Source organism: Canis aureus, chromosome 3 (genome assembly GCF_053574225.1).
Source record: "Canis aureus isolate CA01 chromosome 3, VMU_Caureus_v.1.0, whole genome shotgun sequence".
NCBI lineage: Eukaryota > Metazoa > Chordata > Mammalia > Carnivora > Canidae > Canis > Canis aureus.
This window is the reverse complement of record NC_135613.1, coordinates 51,694,759-51,722,617: the sequence shown is the minus strand read 5'-3', so window position 1 is coordinate 51,722,617 and position 27,859 is coordinate 51,694,759. Positions and strand designations below refer to the sequence as shown.

Here is a 27,859-nt window from a genome sequence, read left to right as displayed (position 1 = left end):
CTCTTGCCTTGACAAATAAATAAATACAGTCTTTTAAAAAAAGAACTGAGTCTGAGACATACTAAGATTTCCTAACAACCCACAATGGGTCCATATATTAGAAGCAATTTCTATTTTCAGTTTTCTTTCCTCCTGGCATAACTAAAATCCGCTCTTTTATGACTGTGTATAAAGTTGCACTGCCTCATAGTATCTCCAAATTCACCCTTTCTTCAAGCTTTATTTTTTTAAGACTTTTTTGGCAAAGATTTTTTTCTTTATTTATTCATGAAAGACACACACACACACAGAGAGAGAGAGAGGAGAGAGAGAGAGAGAGGGAGGAGAGACATAAGCAGAGGGAGAAGTAGGCTCCCTGTGACGACCCCCATGCAGGACTCAGTCCCAGGACTCTGGGCTCACAACCTGAGCCGAAGGCAGACTCTCAACCACTGAGTCACTCAGGTGCCCCTAAATATTTTATTTATTTATTTGAGAGATAATGAGAGCATGTGTGCATGAGCAGGGAGGGGGCGGAGGGAGAGGAAGAAGAGGCTCCTCATTGAGCACGAAGCCCGATGCAGCACTCGATCCCAGGACCCCGAGATCATGACCTGAGCCAAAGATAGATGCTTCACCAACTGAGCCACCCAGGCACCCCTTCCTTCACACTTTAAAGGAAAGACAGACCTGCCATTATTCCAACATTCTGTGATGGGACACACAGATTTATACATTTTCCCATCTATGTTTTTCATCCATATAATTGAGACTCTGAATGCAAATCCATTTGCACACTGAAGATGTTTCAAGGACCAGACTTAGGTTACATTAATGGGGATGTTTCCCCAAAGGGCTTGAGATTTGGGTTTGAAAAGTCATTCTTCATCAGTAATTACAGGATATAACAGGACAATAGGCAGGGTGTTCTATTTCTACAAGAAGAATTGTATTGGACTGAATCCCAGCCACACTTCCCCACGTTTGGCCATCACAAGCTCCTCTCTTCCATGATTCTATGGAGAGGAGACACAATGCCCTGGGGTTTCTAGAAAATTCGGCAGAAATCATCTGCCTTCCTTTGCTATTACTCAGCAGCTCAGGGCCCTCTGTACACCCCAGCATATCCATCTGAATTCTGCTGTTTAACACAAGTGGGGCCATTTACTTCTATCTCTCGACACGTCGGTTGTGTCAGGTAACAAGAAATACTGCCATGGCCCCGTCACGGAGGCAAATTGAATCTGCAAGACTTGAACTTGAAAAAACCTTTAGAAATGTCTTATTGGGGTGTTATTCTTCCACTCGAAGTTGACGGATTCCACTTCATAGAAATGCAATTATCCATTTGTTGTAAGCGGCTCCTGGATCTCAGCTATAAAAAAAAAAAAAAACAAAAAACAGTTCAGTGATGTTTCTCGTTAGCACTCCTCTTGGCAGAGCATGACGTTAAACATTGATCTGCTTACTATAATGGAATCATTTGCTGAGAGAGAGAGAGAGAGAGAGAAGGAAAGGTTTGCAAGAGAAAAACTCCGAGTGATGAGGGAAAGAATTTCCAGCCAAGCATTCATTAGAACCTGCTTTTTAGACCTGCATCCGATGTGCACCAGCTGTATAGGTTTTACTTCTTAAACCAGGAATCTTAGCACTGCTGACATTTTTGGGTAGGAGGATTCGTTGTTATGGGGGCTTTGCTGAGCATCACACGGTGTCTAGCAGCGTCCCTGGCATCTGCCCACCAGAAGCCCCCTCGGGACAACCCAAGTGTCTCCAGAGATGCCCCTGAGAGGTAAAATTGTCTTTTGGGGAGAACCACTGTTCTCATAAGTGTTCACCTGCTTGTCTGGAAAGTAAAACTCGTGAGAGTGGAGAGTGCTGTTGGTTCAGGGATATTTAGTGAAAGGGTAGTCTGCTAGTGAACATACTGTACTATTATGACATACGCACCTTTATGTATTGCCACATCAAATTTTAAGTATCTTCACATGTAACAGATTTGGCAGATATTAGCTGACAGAACTGGATGAAGGCATTTAGGAGAAGCTGATCCTCAAGGTGCCTGGGTGGCTCAGTGGTCGAGCATCCGCTTCAGCTCAGGGCATGATCCCGGGGTCCTGGGATCGAGTCCCGCATGGGAGTCCCCACAGGGAGCCTGCTTCTCCCTCTGCCTATGTCTCTGCCTCTCTCTGTATGTTTCTCACAAATAAATAAATAAAATCTTAAAAAAAAAATAGCTGATCCTCTTTCCAACCATAGCAAACTCAAGAGTAGAGAATTTCCAGACACATTATGTTTTAAACCCCCACATAACTAGTTAGAGAGGATTTAAGTGCCAAATGGCGATTTGATCCATTACATTTTACTCTTTGAAGATCTTTGAAATTAAGAAAAGTACAGTGGGATTAATACTCCATGAGTAATACACATCCATTGTCTGGAAGCTTATTAACCTCCAGTCATCAGAATAAATGAATTTCCCCTAAAAATCACTAAGTGACCTACAGAATTGTAACACCGTAGACGGGGCCTCAAAAGTAAACTGTTCAGGGTGAAACTCTCGACCTCTGGTTGCTCTTCTGGAGAGAGAATTCTCCACCTCTAAGAAGAGTTCAGGAGGTCAGTAGACATAGCCATGGAGCAGACAGCTTAGAGGAAGCATCGCTAAGATGTTCAAATCAAGAACAAACCCACTAACTGTTATAGCTAAACGGATAAAAGATATCTGAAGCCACACACAGCAAGAGTAAATGCAATTTCTCTTCTGGAAGAAACGTTGAGTATACGGATTCTAGATCTGTATATGTTTTGTCAGGTTCTATTAACTTCTGACACTCTTCTGAAACTTTAGAAGCTAGAAAGTTTTCCTGGAAGGCTTCGTAGTCATTCATTATTTAAATAATATGAATTTCAAAAAAAAAATGAAAAAAATCTACATGCAAGAAGAGGTGCTTTGAACTCAATTCTGTTCTTTTATTATTTCTTAACACAGAAAGAGGAGGATTGCCCAATACAACTGTTAGATGCACGTGTTTCCTTGTGCAAGCTACGTTTGCATATTGCCAAGCAAATGCTTATAAAAGGATCAGAGACACAAACAAAACAAGTTAAAAGATGCAAAGAGTTTGAGGTGAGTATCTTGTTTCTAAAAGTGATGATTTAAGTACAACAAAACCAGGGTGTTGCATTGGAAAATTAAGGACACCAGAAAGGAAGGAAACCAACTGGGCAAAGGAGACCCGGAATTGGTTTGTTTGGTTTATTTTTTTGTAATTCTCATAAATGGGATATCCATAACAGAAATTCAAAGGTCTGGAGCAATGCTGGAATACCTAGAAACTTAATAATTTTTTCTCTGCATTTTAATCCTGTGTTGGGCTCCTCAGGAATGCCTTTCTTCCCCTGATGCAGACCATTTATGGTTGATGCACATTTGCACTGTGTATTTTCCAGCAACTTTAGTTTCTTTGGACTCACAACACTGAAGAAAAAAAGAGTATTTTGCAATACCGTAGTGTCTGGTCCTTTAAATTTTTGGCAGACATAGAAAACTTGACACGAGATAGGAGACATTCTCCTCATGGGTTTAAACCTGTAATAAAATGTTGCTGACAGACTAATTATAAACGTTTTATATATTTCGTGCATATGTGCTTCTCTCTAAACCAATTTAATTCCCATTAATGCTAATCTTGTTAATGCCCACTTGGAGAGGAAAGGAATACTCTTCATAAAACTATTGATTTATTTGAGCTATTTAAACGAGGGATGAGAGAAATAGGAGAAGAAAAAAAAACCTCCGTTTTACCCACATCTGTATTTCTTAGAATATTTTCCAAACATTAACGAACATTCGGTTAAACATGGAACAAACAGGGAAGTGGGGAAAAATAAAGTGACGAAGTGGCGGTCCTCCAGCCATGCGAAAAAAAAAAATAGTGACATTTATTCATCCTTTTAGTGTTAACTCCAAGATTAGAAAGGAGATATTACAAAGAGAAGCAGATTTTCTTTGTTAAAAAAGAGGTACAGCAAAAAGAGCTTCATACTCCTAAGCTCTTACTGAAGTGCGTTTTTCCTTAAAAAAAAAAAAAAAAAAGATGATCAAAACCATAACTAGGTAAGTTATGCTCCTACCCTTTTTATCCTTCTCCTAGTGTGACTGTCCATCTTGTTCTCCAGCTAAGACTCTGATAATTTCTCTCAACCTCAGCCAAGACAAGAATTCCGCATCTCCGGGCACTTCAAGGAGCCCAGACTGGCTCTTAAAAGATACTGTGTCCTGGTCCGAGTGGTGTCCTTGACCACTGGTGACTCCTCGTGATGGAGTGTCATAAGGCTACCCTGAGGCCTCAGAGAACAGTAGGCAACCCTCTCTGTCCTATATCAGACCATCCCCACCCCAGCTAACCGCTTCTAAGAGTATACACCGCTGACTTCTCATTCTCTCTGGAAGAAGTGGCATGAAAAAGGGAACAAGTGAGAGATGGGGTTCGGCCTGAGGCCAACCATCTGACATTATTAGGATAAGTCATGTAAAACCTCCCTGAGACTCAGTTTCCTTATCTGTAAAACGGGGATCCTAATCCCTATGTGCTACGTTCTTACACCACATAGCAGAAAGACGGAAGAAGGTTAAGTTTTATTTGAAAGCACTGTGGTTAGCGTGCCGTGTTACTAATCAGGAAACGGTTTTGAAGAGGTGGCACGGGCAAAAAAATTAAAAGGGAGGAAATGTAAGGAGAGAGAGTTTTATCTGGGACCCGTGAGAAGAGAGAGAGAGAGAGAGAGAGAGAGAGAGAGAGATGGAGACAGAAACAGAGAGAGGACTGATTTACCCTTAGGATTTTCTTAAAAGTTTTCATGGCGACCGATGCTCCTAGTTTAGGACTATGTATATAAAACATTAAAACAACAACAACAAAAAAACATCAAAAAATGCAAAAAGTATTTTTTGCTTGTTTGTGTATCCAAATATTGGGTGCTGGTGATGCCATGAAGATGGGGGCGGAAGCCAGAATGCTCTTAACATTCCCTGGGGGGCGGGGGGGGGTTAAAAAAAATACCGAAACAAACATTTTCAGCACAAATAGTAAACTGCCATTTCTCTACCGATCGGTAAAAAAATATATTATATTTTGATATTTTTTTTTCTTTTTAAATTACACTGTCACCCATCCCAGCCGAAGTCCTGGCCGGTCATCTGGTAGAACTTCAAGTTGAAGGGCCTGTAGAAGTCGCGCAGCCTGCGCACCACGTCGCGGTCGATGTCGGGGTGGGTCCTGCCCTTGGTCTTGCCCAGGCAGTGGGGCTTGCTGCTGCCCTCGGCCTTCTTGAGGCACGGGAAGCCCTTGGTCTTGTTGAAGTAGAAGTGCTTGTCGGTGATGATCCTCTTGAGGCCCAGGAAGTCCTGCACGCGGCCCAGCTCGCCGGCCGGGTCGCTGATGAGCCGCTCCCCGCTCACGAAGAGCATCTGGCCGAGCGGAAAGTGGCGCAGCCAGTGCTCCAGGTGCTTGGCGTAGATGCCGATCTGGATGGCGCTCCACGACGTGTCGATGAGGCCCGTCGAGCGGTTCTTGAACGTCAGGCTCTCGAAGGTGGGGATGTCGGGCCGCTTGGACAGCGTCTGCGTGTAGTCCGAGATGGCCCTGGTCACCGGGTCCCGCACCACCACGATGAGCTTGGTGTCCTTGGACATGGCTGAGATGCGCGCGGGCGCCTCGCGGGTGACAAAGTAACTGGGCGTCTTCTCCATGGTGATCTGCCCGTCCAGGGTCCTCGGCATCAGGTCCCTGGGGGAGGAGGGGGAGGGGGGAAGCGAAAAGGGGCATGAGTGTGACAGCCTCCAAAGGGGGGGACTTGCCCTGCGGCGCGGAGGCAGGGAGGGCTCATTCCAAGCAGCGGAGCATCCTCTAGACTCCGGAGCTGGGCGTGCATCCCCCCTCCCACGTTCTGGTCCAGCTTGCACCAGCTTCTCCAGGGCCTCGTGTATTTAAATGGGGGAATAATCCTACCCATTACCTACATTGTTGTGATGATTAAGCGAGTTAATATAATATACTTCAATACTTTAGGAGACTGCCTGACACAGAATTAAGTGCTCCGTAATTTTTTTTGATTTTATTATTATTAGGAACACACGATGCTGTGTAAGAAAGCAAGAAAGAACCTATTTTATCAAAGAAAGAAAGCAACCTCCATCAAATTCTTTAGGTAAATCAAACTGTCATCATAAACACGATCACACCGTTATGCTATTAAAATAGCCTGGGCCCTTTCCGCAGTTTTCTTACAAACGATTCTATTTAACATAATGCCGCTGCCTGGTACACAACACACTTCTCTTTAAAATTTCTGAATTTGGGACAGCCTGGGTGGCTCTGTGCTTGAGCACCTGCCTTCAGCTCAGGGTGTGATCCCAGGGTCCTGGGATCGAATCCCACATCGGGGTCCCCGCAGGGAGCCTGCTTCTCCCTCCCCCTAAATCTCTGTGTCTCTCATGAATAAATAAAATATTTTTTAAAAAATTCTTTAGGTAAATTAGACTATCACCATAAACATGATCATACCACTACGAGATGGTATTAAAATACCCCGAGCCCTTTCCGCAGTTTTCTTATAAACAATTCTATTTACTATAATGCCACTGCCTGGTACACAACACACTTCTCTTGAAAATTTCTGAATTTTCCTTTAACAAACAAGACTTAAATCCATCTTTTATTGAATAATTCGAAATGCCATCACTGCAACACTCTACAGATCTTGGTTCCTCTCAACACGTTCAGCCATGGTGATCTGCCTGTCCAGGGTCCTTGGCATCAGGTCCCTGGGGAGGTTGGAGGGGGAGGGAGCAAAAAGGGGAATGAGTGTGACAGCTCTCACACACTGTTACTATGTTATCTTTTCACAACGCCAAAGTGAATTCTGGCTCTTTGTTGTTCAAAACGTTCTCAATTCTCATTTGCTTACTCTTCCTGATGGCGTTAGGATCACTTCACCACTTCGAAAGAAAAATATGCCACTGGGGTCTTCATGGAGCAGAGGTTGCTGCCTTGATCAATCTCAGGGCCTGTCAAAAGTATGAGCAGGAGAGATGAAACCTATTTGCTCTCCCAATTTATTTTTTAAATCTTTTAAAGATTTTATTTATTTATTTGAGAGACACAGAGTGAAGCAGAGACACAGGCAGAGGGAGAAGCAGGCTCCCTGCAGGGACCCCGATGTGGGACTCGATCCCAAGACCCTGGGATCACAACCTGAGCCGAAGGCAGACGCTCAACTGCTGAGCCACTCAGGCATCCCTTACTCTTCCAATTTGAATGTACTACCATTACCTCCACTGTTTGATATTAAGGCACCGTCTTTCTAATTCCAAGTTTTACAAGAAATAGCTCTGGCTCAAATCAATATTAGAATAAATGTATTTTGGAGATTTCATTTCAATGACTAAACGAAATTTATCTTTTGATCCATTGTGGGAAGAATCAAACATCTAAATGTTCTTATACTGGATTCACTATTATTCCTGGAATACAATCCGTTTGATTCGGATACATTATTCTTCTAACAGAGTCCTACATTTGGTTCATCATTATTTTGCTCTGGATTTTTCATTCATATTCATTAATGGGATGTTTCTGTATTTTTCTTTTGATCAATAGCTTAATCAATTGCTAGAATATGAATTATTCCACCAATAAAATGAGTTGAGAAATGTTTCACATTTTTCTTTAGCTTAGAGAAGTTTAAGTAGCAAAATAGTTTTTTTAAAGATTTTTAAATATTATTTACTTGAGAGAGAGAGAGAGAACATGCGAATGGGGGAAGAGGCAGAGGGAAGTGAAGAGAAGGAGAGAAATGGACTCTGTGCTGAGCATAGAGCCCGACGTGTGACTCAATCCCACAACTCTGAGAGATCATGACTTGAGGCGAAATCAAGTGTCAGACACTTAACTTAATTAACTGAGCCACTCAGGCACCCATCAAAATAATTTTCTGTTCCTTAAATCTGGTGAGCATTACCTACAAAGCTATCTTATACTGATGCTTTGTGGGTAAGGATAGGAAAGAAACAAGAGTTTTCAAGTATCTTTTTGGTTTCTTCCATAGTTATCGGTTTCTTATAAATTTTCTGATTTGTGTCAATTTTGGCAATTAACATGTTTCTAAAAGTCACCCAATTGAGCAGTTAGATCCAGAGTCTGGACTGTAATTTTATAATCCCCAGGAATTTGGTCTTTTCTGCCTTTCTTTCTGGTTTCTAGATTCTGTCATCTTTTATTTATTCATTTTTATTTTTATTTATTTTTATTTTTTTAAAAGATTTTACTTATTTATTCATGACAGACAGAGAGAAAGAGGCAGCTACACAGGCAGAGGAAGAAGCAGGCTTCACACGGGGAGCCCGAGTGGGACTCGATCCCGGGTCCCCAGGATCACACCCTGGGCTGAAGGTGGCGCTAAACCGCTGAGCCACCGGGGCTGCCTGATTCTTTTATCTTTTTAAGTTATTTTATTTGCATTTTAGCTTTTTAACGATCCCTTTGTTCTTTTTCTATTTCTGCTCTGCTGTTCTTCTAATTTATTTAACAGGATACTTCATTTATTTCCAATCCCTCTTCACAAGTCATGATAGCATTTGAGGCTATTATTTCCCTTCCACACATAAACTTGGTCGAATTTCAATGTACTGTTGTCATTTTCATAAATACTTAGTTAATTGCATTTTGTACTTTTAATTTCCTTTTTAGTGTAGGTGTTATCTAAGATTGTTTTTATCTTTTACTTTTAATTCTAATAGTTGGTTTACCGCATTTTTACCATAACTTGGTGATGAGTTTCTATTTTGCCTTTGTGGTAAAAAAAAAATATACTTTGTGTTATGTGAATTTGCCTCTGTTAACGTCCTGTAATTTCATCCCACCTATACTATTTGCCAACTTTATATTAAGAAAAATTTCAAACACACCCCAAAGTAGAGAGAATGCTAATGTAAATCTTGTGTACCTTACATCCAACTTCAAAAAATAGCAACTGTTGGCCAATTTCATTTCATTGTCAACCCCCTCTGTTTCTGCTCCCTCCTCCACAAATGAATTACTTTCAAGTCTGTCTCAGACATCACTCAACTGGTTCATAAACATTCTAGTTCCCCAACAGGTATTGGTGAGGATGTGGAGAAAGGGGAACCCTCTTGCACTGCTGGTGGGAATGCAAACTGGTACAGCCACTGTGGAAAAGAGTATGGAGGGCCATCAAGAATCTAAAATAGAACTACCCTAAGACCCAGTAAATTGCACTACTAGGTATTTACCCAAAGAATACAGAAACACTAATTCAAAGGATACAGGTGCACCAATGCTTACAGCAACATTATGTACAATAGCTGATTATGGAAGCAACCCAAGTGTCCACTGTCTGCTGAATGGATAAAGAAGATGAGAGATCCATTATATACAATGGAATATTACTCAGCCATCAAAAAGAATGAAATCTTGTCATTTGCAACTATGTGGACAGAGCTAGACAGTATTATGTTAAGCAAAATAAGACAAATATCATATGATTTCACTCATATGTGGAATTTAAGAAACAAATGAGCAAAGGGAAAGAAGAGGAGAGAGACCAACCAAGAAACAGACTCTTAACTGTAAAGAACTGATGGTCACCAGAGGGGAAGGGGTCAGAGGATGGGGGAAATAGGTGATGGGGTTTAAGGGCACTTGTCATGATGTATGGAAGTGTCCAATCACTTGTTGTGATTGTACACCTGAAACTAATATCACGCTGTATATTTTACTAACTGGAATTTAAATAAAAATTTAAGAAAAAAACCTATTCTGCTTCCCATTGTCATTATTTTTGGCACAAATTCCTGAACATCTGTGGCAATAAGCCACTGACCCTGGGTTAGTTCAGTGATGTCGTTATTCTCAGATTTTTGCTGTCTTTGATATTTTAGTCTGGTTTTGTTTACTTTTTTCCTTGGAGAAGGACATGATAATTAGCTATCTGATTTCTGTTGCCTTTTGCTGTTGTTTTAAGAAATCTGTGATTCCTTTTGCAAAAGAACCTTTAAAGTCATCCATCCCCCACCCCGCCCCCCGCCAGATAGACCCTAAGGTTTGGGGAGGACTAAGGAGCAACCAGAGTTCACTGTCATCACCAAGCAGACACAAGTTACTGTTACTGAACATGTGACATTAGCGTCACTGCATGACATGAATTCATGGGCTTGTCACTGCCCATCTCCCCATAGAAAACTAAGAAAGTGGCAAGGCCAACCCATTCTGGAAGCTTATGTTGTGCTTTTACAAGATGAGCCAGGAGATCCATCCAGACATTGTTGGAATAATTCAGGGAATGGAATTTGATCAACTGCATGAAAAAAGTCTGGAATAGCAGAAGCAAACATGAAGTATCAGGGAAGTGATGATAAAGAGTATTTGGTGATTAAAAAAAAATTCTGAATTCTTGCCTCCTTTCCTCTGATTTCTGACTTTTAACTACTAGGCTTCCTTTTTTGACCAGTAATATAGAGAGAACATACTTCATTCAGAAGCTACTGGTTGGTGGTGCACCTTAGCATTCAGAAGCTAAGGAGGCTTGGTTAAGTGTCTGCCTTCAACTCAGGTCATGATCCTGGGGTCCTGGGATCAAGTCCCACATCTAGCTTCCGGCTCAGCGGGAAGTCTGCTTTTCCCTTTCTTCCTCTGTCTTTCCCCCTGCTTGGGCTTGCATTTTCTCTTTCAAATAAATAAAGTCTTAAAAAAGAAGAAGCTACTGGTTGAGGATCTCAATCTCCCTCTCCCCTGTCTCAGGGGAACACACAGATCTCCAGCAGCCCTTTAGCACAGATTCTGGCTATAGATTGTGCAGCACAAGAGAAAATCCTACTGAGGTCTCCAAGAAAAAAAAAAAGAAACCATATTTTAAATTTTCTTAATAGAGTAGGTCAATAGGCGTTTGAAGAGGAAACAGCTAAAATAGGATTTCAGAAGAAAAACACATTACTTACTGTCATCTACAGGGTGAGGAAAACAGGCTGGTTGGGCATGGGGGTTACAGTGTGGGTAGGGAGTCTAGTTAACTGGAAACCACCTGCAAGCCACTTTTTTCAAAAAGGAAGAAGTGATAGTCTAAATAAATCCTTAATGAAACTAACATTGCTAAAGGACTCACAAAGGGATTCTTTAAATAGTAATCTCCCTTTTAATTTCTTTATTCATTTTCTTACTGCAATTTGAATTTTAATGTTCAAAACAGAGAACATTATACATCTATCACACAGAATGCAATACATGTGTAATTTGGAATACCGTATTTCAAAGTGTTCAGGAGAACCTGCAAATCATCCTTCCTTACCTGAGTGAGACTTCCACTGTGACTCTACTCTGTGCCAGGACTTGGGCCTGAAGGGGGAGGGAAAAAGCCATCCCAGTACACGAAAGGTTGGAGAGATCCCATACAGGCTACGGGAGAAGAAAGGTGTATGCAATAAACCTGTCAAGTTTCCCTACATACGGAACAAGCTGGGGATGAATTGGATGATGGGAGGTGTAGGTGCTAGGAGGCCTTAACTTCCCGACTAAGTGTGTAAGGCTTTCCCAACGTCACCTCTAAATAACGATGAGGATTTGGAGACATTAATAGTAGGTATATGGGGATGGGGAAGTGGGTAGAAACCAGAATTGTGAGGAGAAAGTAGAAAAGATTTGTTTGTTTTGTTTTGTTTTGTTTTCCTGAGGAAGGCAAGAGTAAGAGGGGATCTCACAAGCAAATTAAGGATTATTACAAAATGGGCCGCTAGTCAACGTGGAAGTGTCACCAAAATGTTTCCCTCTAGGAATAATTGTGCCAGTTGGCATGGGAATAAATTGATTCCCCTTAAAAACAGCTCACCTCTCTCTCCCACCATAACAGGCAAATAACCGGCTTTTCCAGTTCATGGCTTTCCAACCAGGCACTGTCATTGCCTGAATGTCACACGTATAAGGCCTTCAGTGGACAGGTGTGTGGATGTCCCAGGAACATGTCAGAGGGGCTGTGACCTTCTCTGGATCCTTGTGATCTCGACTAGATGGGGTTCTCCTGGCAGCCAGAAATTCTAAACACTGGGTGTCATCTTCTTAAGAACAGTTCTTGATATGTGCCATATATCATAATGGTCATAATGGTCATGTCAATGCTGCTTATGATCCAGATTCCCCAGCCATAATGGTCATGTCAATGCTGCTTATGATCCAGATTCTCCAGCCCTTTGGCTTGATTCTTCAGGTGAAGTGAGTAAGCTGAGACTGGAGAGCTTGAATGACTAGCTCATGGTTGAAAGAATAGCTCCATGTTGGAACACGTGTCAAAATTCCTTTCCTTTTATAGTTGCATAATATTCCATTGTATGTAGGGAGCATATCCTGTGTACCCATTCATCCTCTGATGGACCTTTGGGTACTTCTACTTTTTGGATATTGTAATTCTTGTTGTGTTCTTTGGGGAGAAAGAGCAAATGTGTGCAACCCACTTTGTAATAATCCTTAATTTGCTTGATGTCTCACCATATAGAAAAACCAATTCCAGATGGCTGGTACATATAAATATGAATGATAAAATAATAAATCATTTGGGAAAAAACCTTAGGAGAGAATTTTAACAATTGAGAGGGGCAGATATTCCTTAAGTTTCTTTTTTTTTTTTTTAAGATTTTATTTATTCATGAAAGAGACACAGAGAGAGAAGCAGAGACACAGGCAGAGGGAGAAGCAGGCTCTGGGTGGGGAGCCTGATGAGGGACTTGATCCTAGGACCCTGGGATCACAACCTGAGCTGAAGGCAGCCCTCAACCACTGAGCCACCCAGATGCCCCAATTTAGCCCTTCTGCCAGATGAATAGCATGTTTTTCATTTCCAGCTGCTTTTCCTCCTCCCACCCCCACCCCCAACCTCTCTAGGCTTCTCTTCCCCCACTGCTTTGTCCCCAGGCACTAGGCTGCTTCTGCCCTAGGGGCCCTCAGGTGCACAGAGGGGGCCCCTTGCTGGCCCTGATACTCTGGCTCATTTCTCTGTCTCCTCCTCTGTTGGATACCACTTCCCACAGGCCTCAGGTAGCAGGGGATGGTGGGACAGGGCATCTGTATGGGGCTAACCAGTCTAGTGCCAGGACTCTTGCTTTGGGGAGGAGGGTCCACTGGCCTGTGAAGGGGACCCAGCACAGGGGAAGCCTTGCAAGGACCTGGCCCCAGGCTGGATCATTCACCACTTCCTGCTCTCCCCACCAGTAAATTGAGCATTAAATAGAATACCTGGTGCTTCAGGGCATGCGGAGACTTGAAAGGGACAGTCCTGCTCAGTCACAAGCCATTGTCAGGTGCTGAGCCTCAGGGCTGAGAGCTCCTTGCTCCCTCTTCACTATCCCCTCTGAGCTCCCCACTGTCACTCATCTCCATCTCCTCTGAGCTCCCTCCCCCCATCCCTCTTTCTTAAGTTTCTTAAAGGAAGAATCACAAAGAAAAAAATGATGAATTGGACTCTATTAAAAATAAGAATTTCTGTTCATCAAATGATACCAATGAGTAAAAAGGCAACCATTAGAATGATAGAAAATATTTAAAATACATATACCTGACAAAAGATTTCTAGCCATAATACATAAAGAGTTCCTACAAATCAAGGAGTTAAAATGAACTAAACATCATAGAAGAAAAATGGGCAAATGTCTTAAATAGGCACTGCATACAAAAAACAGTATCAAAATAGTCAATAAATGTATGAAAAGGTACTGCACTTCATTAGTCATCAAGGGAATGCAAATTAAAACAAAACAGCATACACCCACCTGAATGGCTAGAACAAAAAGCACAAAGAATTCCTGGTGTGGACGAAGATGTGGACAATTGGCTCTCTACTGCTCTGAGTATAAAGAGCTATAATGACTTTAGAAAACTATTTGGATCTATCGAGCAGAGCTGAACCTATGCATATAGTCTGGCCCAGCAATTCTGGTCGGAGGACAATGCAATAGAAATCATACATACGTTAATCAAAAGACATGTTCATGAACATTCATAATTAATCATAACAGCCCCAAAAGTAAGCTCCCTAAACATCCATCAAAAATAGAAGACTGAATATATATATATGACTGAATATATATACATGTGTGTCTATAGAGAAATAAAATCTATATAAAATAATATATAGAATTGGCATGAATAACTCAGCATTTGTGAATGAATCCCATAAACACAATGTTGACAAACAGAGCAAGTCACAAAAATGTATGTACCATATTATTTCTCTTGTAAAAAGTCCAAAAACAGGCAAGACCCACCTAGAGTGTTAGATGTTGGGGACAGTTGTTACCCTTGGGGGGATGAGTGACTGGAAGGCGGTTCTAGAGAGATAGGAATATCCCACTCCATAATGCAGAATTTCTGTCCTTTTCTGAATTTGGTTATACTTCAATAAAAAATTTGTAAGACATCAGAAATAAATGGACCAATTCTCCATAATTCTCCAAGAAAAACAGGCACTTCAAAATAGTGCATTTAGTAAGTCAATTACGTTTCCTTTTTTTAAAAAATATTTTTATTTATTATTAATTTTTTATTTATTTATGATAGTCAGAGAGAGAGAGAGAGAGAGAGAGAGAGAGAGGCAGAGACATAGGCAGAGGGAGAAGCAGGCTCCATGCACTGGGAGCCCGAAGTGGGATTCGATCCCCGGTCTCCAGGATCGCGCCCTGTGTCAAAGGCAGGCGCCAAACCGCTGCGCCACCCAGGGATCCACTCAATTACGTTTCCAACTCATAGAAAGATCATAAAGGAAAAGGAGCTGACCTCCCATCCGTAGGAATCAGGGGCTCTCTCAATGGCCTTCTCCCCTTTGCACAAGTCAAGTTTCAGAGCAGCAGCCACATAATCTCTATCGCACACCTGGGCCACTGATTTCTCACAGCGCTATGCGCACAGTGGTATTCACAGCATCATAGTGGATGTGTCTCTGGGAGTGTGGACAGGGGTACAGAAATATCTGAAGAATGCATTATGTTTGCAAAACATTTTAGCAATTGTTTCCTCATTTAATTTTTACATCACTCCAGGTGAGATAAGATAGGCATCGTGTCCCCCAATTTTTCTGATAAGCAAGCTGAGATTCAGAGAGGCTAAGCTGCATGCACAGGTTCCCACTGTCTGGATATGGAAGGTGACAGATGGACACCCCAATGCCTAGTGCAAGGTCACTTAGTTGCAACAGACGAGAGAAAGTCAGCAGACAAAAGGGATAGGACAGGAATACACCCAAGATGGACAACTTGAGAATCTGAGAAAGCTGTCCAGAGGGCGGCTGTGAAGATCCTGGCAGAACCCAAACTCTTACCCGAATACAGATAGAATCTGTCTGCATTAGGGCAGCTGACAGTGAAGATGATGAGATGAGGATGGTAAGATTAATGTCAGTGATATTATGATATTATGTGATACGATGATATTAATGTCAGTGATAAAGGAAACTGGACACAGAGCACAAGCTGGAATGGATGAAGGAAAGCATGCAGGTCTTTGGGTGCGGCGGGGGGGCTCTTCCAACAGGATCCAAGCTTGAGGAGCTAGAGACCTGGCTGTTGCAAGATAGACAGCACCGTTCTGAGGAGGCTGGGCAGCTGAATTATGATGGGAACCAAGCAGTTTTTAAAGAAAATCCTTAATTTTTACACATGGAAAATGATAGGAATTTTACTAAAAGAAACAGACAAGCCCTGTCCCAAAACTGTTGTTTTGGAGAAAGAAGTAAGCTCCCATTACTCTAAAAAAGAGGGAAAATGTTTCTCTTTAAGTGGAGTTGGGACTAATTTTTCTTTTTATTTATTTTTTAAATATTTATTTCAGAAGGGGGAGAAAGAGAGAGCGCGAGCAGGGGCTGTGGTAGAGGGGGAAGCAGACTCCCTACTGAGCAAGGATCCTGAGAACCCGAGAACCTGGGATCATGATCTGAGCTGAAGGCAGATGCTTCACCAACTGAGCCACTCAGGCGCCCCAAGGTTAGTTTTTAAAAGTTAGGATTTCTGCCTAAGAATGCTGATGAGGACTAAACATTATTGACTTTATCACAAAATATGGCACCGATGGATCACATGTCTCCATGAAGACAACGTAGTTTTATGGGAAACTCAAAACTGGGCATAGGAATGTGGATCCATTTTGGTTCTGCAGCTCCTAAAATGTGTGATCTTAGCAAATCGTTTGGTTCTCTGGGCCTTGGCTTCTTCGTAAGCAAAACAGTACAACTAGTATTGTCCTCCCAAGTCTCTAGGACCATCCCACCTCCAAGACTCCTGGATGGTGCAGGATTTAAATTCATTATTAACTTGTCAGGCTTAGAACTTTGCAGGCCTCACTACAGCTCTGTTCTTAAGTGTGACTCCACCAATCACTTACACCAAAAAAAAAAAAAGATTTGTATAAATCATGAGGCAGGGCAAACTTGCATCAAGAGAATTCATTTCTAAATCAATGAGGTCTGAAAAAACACAGTTCAAATCAATGATGCTGAGGTTAGTCCAAATAAAGGCTCCCTTGGTGTTCCCCTAGCCCTTGGAGGCAGGAGAAAGCCCAGGAAGCCCAGGAGATGAGTGGTGAGATCGGTTCAGAGAGGTCTTGCTACTTGTCTGAAGACACACAGTAACGAGTGAGAGTGACAGAATGAAAATCTAGGGTTGTTCAGCTCCAAAGTGCGTATTCTTTGAACCTCCCCAGACATGTAGGCAGCATCAGGAGGACTCTTGTGGTCGATGTTATTGGTCATCTCCAATATTTTGTCAAAACCTACGAGCATTCAATGCACAAACTTCCCTATTCATGGCAGGGTGCAAATCATTCTGCTTGGAATCTTGCAAACAGGCAGAAGATACATGTTTTTCTAGGGCGTTCTTCCGTAAGGCAAGGACAGGCTGCCAGGAAAAGTCTGGAGAGTTGGAACACAAAGGTAATTTACCTTGAGGAGTCAATAAATCTGGCCCTTGCACAGCACATATTTTCTTCTTCGGCTACACAAGCAAACAGAAACAATGCGTCTGTTTTTGGAAGCTTCTGGCAGCAGAAAATTCTAGGAAAAACACGCTCTCTGCATGGCCCTGGCCTGAAGGTAGTTCCCAGGGGTCCCCCATGGCGTGAGCCTGGAGCAGAGAAAGCTGCCAGAGACTCCCAGCGCTGTCAGCCCACCATCCCTCGGGCCCAGGTCCAACCACATCAGTATTTCTTTTCCTGCTGTTGTTCTGTTGGACTCCACTCCAAACGTGACTTGTAAGGCTGGAAAGAAAACTCTCTTTAGTTACTGTTTGAGTTGGCTTCTGTGGGAGGGGAAGACTTATGTTTTGGAACCGGCTCCCATGCTGACCCAATCTAGATGCACGATTCTAATCACCCAACCCTCGTCAAGGTATGTCATCGTCAAGCATGAAGGCTGTGGTTAGGAAACTCTTTCTGAAACTGGGAGCGATCAACCAAAGAAAGAGAGAGCTTTCTAACTCTCCCCAGGCCTTATGTCAAAGGGAGAAAGGGTATTTAAAAAATCAACCAGCCGACCGAACAAACAAAAGCCACATTATGTTCCTTGGTGCTCTCAGGGGAGGTTCTAGAGAAAAGTCAAGGATTCTTGATAATTTGGGGGAACTTCATAAAAGGGCAGAAAACACATCTGCATCCCAGTCAGAGAAGAGAATAACACTGAAAGGGAAGGAGCAAGATCTTAGATCATAAATTCAAGGGCGAATCCTTTATGTTTGCACAGGACCTTAGTTTTCCCAAGCAATGCCACCAAGCATCTCATTCATTGACTCAGCACATACAGAAATAGGCCAATATTTTACAAGGCTCCGAGCCTCCCCCTCTGCTTTTCTCCTTCCAAGTTTATTCCACTGGGGACTGTGTCAGATTTAAAATATAATTTTTAACTCTGTATCCATGGATCCCAAAGTCTTTTCTTAAAAAGGGATCTGACTCTGGGCACCTGGGTGGCTCAGTTGGTTCAGTGTCTGCCTTCAGCTCAGGTCATGACTCCTGCTCAGCAGAGAGTCTGCTTCTCCCTCTCCCTCTGTGCTCTTGCTTTCTCTCTCTCTCAAATACATAAATAAAATCTTTAAAAAAATGAAGGTGTCTGGCTCTTGGGAACTGATGTGCTACCAACATCCTACCAAGATGTCAAAAAATATCCAGAGGGAAAAAAAACCCTAACATTAAAAACTGAAATTCACATACAACTTAATAATGATGTTTAAATCTTTAAGATGATCAGAATCTAAGAAATCACCTGGAGAAAGACGGGAACATGTCATGCCTCTCCATAATGGGTTTCTCTCTGAATTTTAGACATTAAAAAGAAAAAAAAAAAAAAAATATATATATATATATATATATATATATTTAAAGATTTATTTATTTATTCATTCAGAGAGAGCTATGAGAGAGGCAGAGACACAGGCAGAGGGAGAAGCAGGCTCCCTGCAAGAAGCCCGATATGGGACTCGATCCTGGGTCTCCAGGATCACACCCCGGGCTACAGGCGACACTAAACCGCTGCGCCACTGGGGCTGCCCTAAAAAAATATATTTTTAAAGATTTATTTATTTATTCACTTATTTGAGGGGAAAGGGCAGAGGTTAGAGGTGAGAAATAATCCCAAGTAGAGCCCCACTGAGCATGGAGCCTGACACCAAGCTCAATCACACCTCTCATGAAATCATGACCTGAGTCAAAATCACTAGTTGGATGCTCAACCGACTAAGCCACCCAGGAGCCCCTGAACTTTAGACACTCTTGATGCACCAACCAAAAGAGTGACAATAATTCTTCTACCCTGTCCTGTGTAGAACTGAACACTTGCATCACCCAAAAGCAAGCACCTCCTCAAATCTGTACTACTCGTTCCTGCCCTTTTAGGGAACCACGCTCTGAAAAATATTTGCAAAATTTGGGATGCTTGAGCATAAAGAAAGCATTTCATAGTCAGTATACAGAAAGGCTAACACAGTAACACTGCAACTAGCTACTTGACAAACAAGGTTGAGAGGTGGGAGGGTTGACATTACACTTTCTTAGTAAGTGCCCACAGGTTGTTCAAGTTTGAAAGGAGAAAAGACGCTTATCCTGAGCTAAGCTGTATTTCATTTGAAGTCTTATCAAAGTGACGTTTTCAGGGGACATCTGGGTGGCTCAGTGGTTGAGCGTCTGCCTTCGGCTCAGGGAGTAATCCTAGGGTCCTGGGATCAAGTCCTGCATTGGGGTCCCTGCATGGAGCCTGCTTCTCTCTCTGCCTAGGTCTTGGCCTCTCTCGCTGTGTCTCTCGTGAATAAATAAATAAAATCCTAAAAAAATAGTAACATTCTCAGATATGCAATGATTCTGGAAACCTTTGCATGGAGGTATTTGGAAAAGTCTCCTAAATTGCATTTCAGTTGAACAACAGATGCAGTGAAATGAAAAGCTCAAGAATGAAGAAGTCAGTGTATAAGAAACTGAGGGGATGTCTACTATGAGTTAGAACGGAAATAAATCTTCATGAATGAGTCTACAACTAGTTGTTTTAAAAATGACTATAAATAGCAGAGATGAAGTATAATTTAGTCAGGGTTTAAAGTCTGATAAATATTTATGAACCCTCAGAAGTGTGTGTGTGTGTGAGAGAGAGAGAGTGAGTGAGAAAGAGAGAGTGGGGGGGAGAAGGAAGTTGGGGGTGGGTAGGGGAAGAGAAGAAGGTGGGATTAAAAAGAGAAGAACGTTCTAGACAAAGACAAGTGGGAGGACCGCTCTGCTAGGCAGCAGCAGCACTGAACACCAAAATGGGAGGAGTCTCAGAAATCCCCTAATCCAGCCCCTTCATTTCAGATGCAGAAAGGTCTGAGAAGTCAGGCTGCAGAAGGGACACAAAGGTTAGCTTAGATTCTGGTCCACTGACACCCCCCCACCCTCCGGCGTCTGGTTCCCTCTCTTTCTGTGATAGAGCATTCTTCCTTAATTCTAGAAATACAACACACACAGGGAGGGCCCAACCACCTTGAAACGTTTCAAATCCCTGGAAAATAAAGTTCCCTCATGGAGGGTAAATCCCCTTCCAGTGTTTTCTGAGGCTGGAAAGTTAATGTTGACCATGAGCCTTGATGAGAAGCAGAATGGGTTTTCCTCCGTCCTACCTGGTACTCTAACCGGCATTAGAGGCTGAACAATCCAGAAGGGGAAGAAAGGGTTCCTAGCCCAAGTGGGCAGGTGGGAGCCAAAGGTGGGCACCTCTCCTGGCTCTGTGCTGGCCGCCACCACAAAGCCCCATCAAGGCTCACCGAGGCTCTGACAGGAGTTTTATAAATGATTCATCGGAGAAGCCTGCTATCAGCTGTGTGCTACTGCGGACAGCTGCCTCAGAGCAGGGCTCCCTCAGACGGCCTGGAATTATCAGCTCTTTGCATATGTGTTGCTGGAGATAAGGGAAGGAACGTGCTCTCCTTGCCTGGGGATGGACAAACTGAGGACAGCGGGGAGGCCAAGAGGGATGCGCAGAGGGCACGACGGCAGAGAAACCCCAAGGAAGGTCCTTTGTTACGTTTTGGCAACAGTGGGGCATTCGCTTCTTTAGGTTTCCTTGATTTCTTCTTTTCTCTTCTGTTTGTTAAGTTCTGGCCACAGAGTAGGTGCTAAGTCAACATATCTTTTAAGTTTCAAACAGGAAAAGTGACATAAACATGTGGTTTTTATAGGGTCCAGGGCATTGCATTGCCTGGATGTTCTTTCAAAAATTGCCAGCAGGAGACGGGGCCCCCAGCTTCCCTGGTTTTGAACAGGAGAAAAGGATACATGTTCTATCACAGGAACAGAACCTCCAAGATAATCTCACTTCAATGCTACAAAGAAAACCTCCAAGATAGGACATCACCGTGAAATGAGGCGTGCAGAAAAAGAAAGAAAGAAAGAAAGAAAGAAAGAAAGAAAGAAAGAAGAAAGAAAAGAAAAGAAAAGAAAAGAAAAGAAAAGAAAAGAAAAGAAAGAAAAGAAGAAAAGAAAAGAAAAAGAAAAGAAAAGAAAAGAAAAGAAAAGAAAAGGAAAGGAAAGGAAAGGAAAGGAAAGGAAAGGAAAGAAAAAAGTGAGGTGTGCAGACCAAACTTCAGGAAAGCCATTCAGGAGTGTCCATTAGGCACAGTCCCTGGGCATGGCTGTGCCACCTGCCGCTCAGAAGGAGAAAGCCATTGCTCCGCCAAGGACCCCCGTGGAGAGCATCATCACCACAGCCCTCGGACAAGATGCATCCTTGCTCAGAGCCTCCACCATTTAGAAAGTCTTCATCTTACACACACAGATTTACCATTCCCATTTATGCAACCCATGACCCCAAACATCCACTCTCATGACTAAGGCTGAGAAGCATCCCCAGGGAAGCATCTCCAAAATCATGGCCCTGTGTCTTCAAAGCGAACATCTGAATGCTGACAATGGCCACGGGTTTGGGTTGCTGCTGACATAGAAGGTGGACATGGATCTGGTTTGGGGAGTATCTGAGTGAGGAAGCGGTTAGTGGAGAGAAAGGATAAGTCACTTATCCCATAGCGCAGATGACAGAACATGAAATATCTTCCTGATATGAAAATATCATTGGTTAGTATTATTGAGCGCTCCTTTCTTTGCGTCACCTCCCGTGGAAATTCACGGTCCTGGAGGTACTTACTGGTCAGCCCGGTGTTCACAACAGTTGTACCCGGATGTCGAGGGACACTTTGTACAATTAAGCAAGTAGTGCTACACAAAGCCTTTTAAATATGTAGGTCAAAGGGCGCCTGGGTGGCTCAGTGGTTAAGCCTCTGCCTTTGGCTCAGGGGGTGATCCCGGGGTCCTGGGATCGAGTCTCACATCGAGTTCCCCGCAGGGAGCCTGCTTCTCCCTCTGCCTGTGTTTTTGCCTCTCTCTATGTCTCTCATGAATAAATACATAAAGTCTTTTTTAAAAATATGTGGGTCAAGGTGAAACAGACTAAGTAGGACAGCTGGGTCTTTTCAAGGGCAGAGAGATGCACATTGAAAGCTAGACTTCAAAATAGTTCTAATTTTTGGAAAACATTTAGTAAGATTTAATCACCATTTAAAAATTAATTAAAAGAATCAGCTTTAGTTTTTTGGTTTCAAATTTTCATATTTACTCATTATAGCCAATATTTTACCTTTGGATTTCGATTGATAACTTGGAATACTCACAAAGAAAAATCACTTATGAAAACTAAAGAAGATCATTTTAATTTTTACACTTCCTCTAATTTACAATTTGGATCAAAAGATGTCCAAATTTGTCCTTTACACTTTAAAAATCCCTTAGGCAAAGGGTTGCCACACTCTGGCCCTCAAATTCAATTATTTTTATAATAAAGTGTTTTTTTAAAAAAAGTATTTATTCATCAGAGACACAGAGAGAGAGGCAGAGACAGAGGCAGAGGAAGAAGCAGGCTTTGGGGAGCCCAATCCAGGACTCCATCCCAGGACCCCAGGGTCACGCCCTGAGCTGACGGCAGACCCTCAACCACTGAGCCACCCAGGCACCCCTATAGTAAAGTCTTAGGAACACAGAGCCATGTCCATTGTCCATGGCTGCTTCTGAACACTGACAGCAGAGCTGAGCAAGCTGTGACAGAGACCATAGGCCCACAAGGTCTAAAACATTCTCTTGACCTTTCCAAAAAATGTTTGCCGATCCCTGCGTTGGATCATTACTGTCAATAGAACAACATTAATATAAAGTCTTTTGTAGCATAATTAGCATTTTTCTAAAATTAAGTGTAAAAATCAGTGGTCCTGCCTAAATATATAATAGCTCATGATTTGTGTTATGTCCTGATTTTATGACTCATCTAAAAATTGCTGGTCCATCAACAGAATACTCAGCTGAGCAGTAATAACTAAATCTAGTCATCTTTGGTATTTTGCCAAAACTCTCAGACATGTAAAAACAATAGATTAAAGTATATTTTTCCTTTTTTAAAGATTATTTATTTACCTATTTATGAAAGACACAGAGAGAGGCAGAGACAGGTAGAGGGAGAAGCAGGCTCCCTGCAGGGAGCCCAATTCAGGACTTGATCCCAGGACCCTGGGATCACGCCCTGAGCTGAGGGCAAATGTTCAACCACTAAGCCAACCAGGTGCCCTGAAAGAGATTTTTAAGCAGGTTCCACGCCCAGTGAAGAACCTGACACAGGGCTTGATCTCAGGACCCTGAGATGATGACCTGAGCCGCAATCAAGAGTCAGACACTTAACCCACTGAGCCACCCAGGCGCCCCTAGCTATATTTTTCTGTTCTGTCATTAGGAAGGAATATTCGTCAACACAGGAGAAGAGAATATATTTCATTTAACAGTTTATGAGGTTGAAATATCACTCTTTAACTGTTTGTGGACACATGGATGTGGGGCGGATTCCATTTGTACTCTTGTTTGGCGTCCTGACAGCGAGGAGGTCGGGGTTGAGGGAAGTCACAGGGCTCAGAAAAATCCTCATAAAAGAGCAGAAGGCAGACAGAGGAGGCTCTGGTTCCAATCAGGCCCAAGAGCCCTCAGGAGTTGGACTTTCCAAATGAAGCAGTTCACGTGGACCTAGTGGTTCCACCACCACAGACACGTCCCAGACCCGCTCTCACTGTATCTGAGGGACTGCACAGAAAGGAGCCTATCTTCTTTCAGCACAGAGGGTTTAAAAAAAAAAAAAATCACAGGATGGAGGATGAGATCATGAAGAAAAAAGCTATATTCCAAATGTATTTCAAATTAGATTTATACCATACTAATACAAATTTTAATATAAACATATAAAGTGAAATTTGCACACATGAAAAAGGCTCACTGCAGAAAAATCAGAAAAATCAGAGAGGCACAAAACCCTCAAAAAGGAAAAACCACCAACCATCAGTCAGACGCAGCATTTAAAAATATATCCGTCTAGACTCTGCAGTTCTTCGTAACTGAATCATAAAATGGAATCATTTTGTGTGTACACCATTATAAACTGCTTTTTGCACTTATGAATAAATGGGAAGCATCATTCTCTCTTCTTTTTAAAAGATTTTATTTATTTAACAGAGAGAGAACACAAGCAGGGGGAGATGCAGAGGGAGAGGGAGAAGCAGACTCCCCACTGAGCAGGGAGCCTGATGCGGGGCTTGATCCCAGGATCCCGGAATCATAACTTGAGACAAAAGCAGACGCTTAACCAACTGAGCCACCCAGGCACCCCAAGAAACATCATTCTTGATATTAAATACACATCAACTTCATTTTAAATGGATGCACAGTATTCCACTCTATGAATCACCATAAAGTATTTAAGTGAATCCCTTATTGTTGGAGATCTAGGTTGTTTCCAGTTAGAAATTCTAGTATTTCACCATTTTCTTGATGTGGAGAGGAAGGCATGTGTATTTTAAAGGTTTTTAAAACTGCACTGCAAACTTGCCTTCTATGAAGGCATTTTCACTTTGTCTTTGATTTTTAATATATTATTTTGAACATCTTAGTTCTACTTCAGTAAAGGTTTATGTTTTCTCATGCGCTAATGCTGTGTGTTGCAATATTGCACAATAACTGCCAAAAATACGGGAAATTTTTAATACTTATATTTTAAACTAGCGTTTCCCAGATATTTATTAAGTGTATGACTTCTTTTAAAAGACATTTCCTGGTTATGTATTTTTTTATTATTTTTTTTTTGCCAATTGTTTTCTACTGAGATGCTTTCTTTCTTAGACGTTAAGCATTTTCTTTACATTAACAATATTTATACACTTTTATGTAACAAATATTCTAGTTTATCATTTTACAATATTTAAAAATTTTTAACATTTTAAAATCTCTGATTTTTTCTTTATGACCTTTCCTTTTTCTTTAAGATGTTTTCTAAGTAAGACTGCCCTTCCATCAATATTGAATAAAGATTCATCTCTGATTTTAATATTATTTTGAAATTCATTTTAAATCCTTGCTGATACTGAATTCTAAATTTTTTCCTTTTTAAAAAATGACTTTTTATCCAGTACTGATATGCCATCTACTCCATATACCAAATTCCTATGAAGCTTTCAAGCTGTGCATTGAGTATTATATTCTTTTTTTTTTAAGATTTTATTTATTCATAAGAGACACAGAGAGCGAGAGAGACAGACAGACAGACATCATCAGAGGGAGAAGCAGGTTCCCTGTGGGGAGCCCGATGTGGGACTCAATCCCAGGACTTTGGGATCACACCCTGAGCCAAAGGCAGATGCTCAACCACTGAGCCACCCAGGTGCCTCTAAGTTTTATATTCTGTTCTGTGTTTATTTTGGCACCAGGAGAACACTTTTTAAATTATTGTAATTTTAGAATATGTCTCAAATCTAACATGAAATTGCCTGTGTATTCTATTAAGTGGGTTTTCTTCCAAAAGAAGAAATCATAAAATATTTTCATCAACTCCCCTTCCCTTTTTCACTTCCTTTGGCACTGAAATGTCATTAGAGGTAAAGATTAATTCAGTTAGAAATGACAGCTTGCTATATTGAGTCTGTCAATCTAGAAGGATGACATATGTTTCATTGATACCGATTTTCTTTCACATTCCTAATAAAACTTTTATTTTATATTTAAATAGACATATAGTAAAACTGACTTTTCTGGAGCATGGTTATATGAAATTCAAGATGTATCTAGGTTTGTTTAGCCATCACCTCAATCAGAGTGCAAAATAGATCCATTTCTCTGATACTGTGTTCTCACTTTGTGGTCTTACCCTCTTTCCATTCCCTAACTCCTGGCAAATGTTGATCTGTTCTCTGTCACTATAGTTTTGACTTTTTGAGAATATAATATAAATGGAATTATGACACAGAATCTTTTTTTTTTTAAGTAGGCTCCATGCCCAGTGTGGAGCCCAACACAGTGCTTGAACTCATGACCCTGAAATCAAGACCTGAGCTGAGATGAAGAATTGGATGCTTAACAAACTGAGCCACCCAAGGACCCCAGAATTATGACCTATGACCTTTGAAGCCTGGCTTCTTTCACTCAGTATGCCTTTGAGATCCATTCAAGCTGCTACATACATCTAGAATTGGTTCCTTTTCACTGTGGAGGAGAATTCCATTGTATGGGCATACCACAGCTTTTTTATTCACTCACACGGAGGTCAGTTGGGTTGGTTCCAGCTTTCAACAATCATGAATAGGACTGCTCTAATAAGCACTGGACATAGGTTTTTGTATGAACAGCACTTTTTCTCTCACGTAGCTAGCCAGGAGTTGGATTTCTGGATCATTTAATAAGTGATATATTTAACTGCCAAAGTGTTTTAAAGAGTGGCCCTTCCCTTCACATTCCCAAAGCAATTTGCTCCAATCCTTATCAGCACTTGATATTGTTGGTTTGTTTTTTTTTTTTCCTTTCCTTTCCTCTAGATATGCAATGGTATCTCATAGTGGTTTTCACTACATTTTTTCTTTTTATTTTTAAAGATGTTATTTATTTATTCAAGAGAGACACAGAAAGAGGCAGAGACATAGGCAGAGGAGAAGCAGGTTCCTTCCGAAAAGCTCCATGCAGGACTCAATCCTAGGACCCCGGGATCATAACTTGAACCAAAGGCAATTGCTCAACCACTGAGCCACCCAGGCACCCCCATCTTTCTTTTAGCAGTGTCTTTGGCTGGACAAAAGTTTTAGTTTTTATGAGGTTCAATTTACCCATGTATTTCATGGATTATGCTTTTGGCACCATGTCTCTGAACTCTGGTCACAAATCCTCAGTAAAGCTTTTATAGGCAAGTTGTATATGCTTCTTATTGCTATTATTCCTAAATAGCTTCTATTTTTGCTATTTTGAGTGGATTATTGATTTTTCATTTTATCTAAATATACCTTAAAATTTTCCTTACGATGCAAAAATCATTATTTCTTACGTGGCAATGTTTTTGGAAACCCTTTCTCCCCAAAAATTGAATAAATTGTGTGTTTACACAGAATGATGGCTTTGTAATGTCAAAGAAGCCATGAGGCATATTTGGGTTTTTTTAAAAAAGATTTTATTTATTTATTCATGAGAGACAGAGAGATGCAGAGATACAGGCAGAGGGAGAAGCAGGATCCCTGCAGGGAGCCTGATGTGGGACTCGATCCCAGGACCCCAGGATCACTACCTGAGCCGAAGGCCGATGCTCAACCACTGAGCCACCCAGGCAGCCCCGTGAGGAATATTTGTGATAGATGTTTCTATTCACATGTATCTCATTATCAATAGCCAAAAACAGGGGTGCCTGGGTTGCCCAGTCAGTTGAGTGTCTGCCTTCAGCCTGGGTTGTGATCCTGGGATCCCGGTACTGAGTCCTGTATCATGCTCTCCAATGAGAGCCTGCTTCTCCCTCTCCCTCTGCCTGCCACTCTGCCTACTTGTGTTCTCTCTGTCAAATAAATAAATAAATAAAATCTTTTTTAAAAAGAGCCAAATATAACCTGTGAATATCAAGAAATACTTTAGGCAAAGGCAAGGTATCTAAAATATATATAGAACTATATATACGACAGGATCCATATATTCAGGCCACCTGCACACCTGTCTGTCATGAGGCAAGGACAAAGGACCCTGACGGGTGGGACTGTCATGATGATAGTCTGACCTCAAGTCTCCAGACCTGCCCTTGGCAAAGTCTGACACACAACCTACCAATAGAAGGCAGAGGTTTTAACCTAAGCTCCAAGAATGAGTATCAGGAGATAATGAGCCCACTAAGTGTATATAAAAAGTGAACGTGAGCATTATGTGCATTTTCCTGGGTAAAAAGTCTGAAATTTCATCAGACACTCTAAAATTACCATTCCATTTCAAGAAGACCC

General features: G+C 41.8%; 1 protein-coding gene across 1 annotated transcript in view; it reads right to left on the bottom strand.

Annotated features, from left to right (window-relative positions):
• Positions 1 to 2,928: 2,928 nt before the first annotated feature.
• HS3ST3A1 (heparan sulfate-glucosamine 3-sulfotransferase 3A1) overlaps positions 2,929 to 27,859 on the bottom strand; it is a 95,768-nt gene continuing 70,837 nt past the window's right edge. The window contains exon 2 of the mRNA XM_077892583.1: positions 2,929 to 5,771. Coding sequence (XP_077748709.1) covers positions 5,150 to 5,771 — 622 coding nt within the window. The 3' untranslated portion in view covers positions 2,929 to 5,149. The remainder of the gene's footprint in view (positions 5,772 to 27,859) is intronic.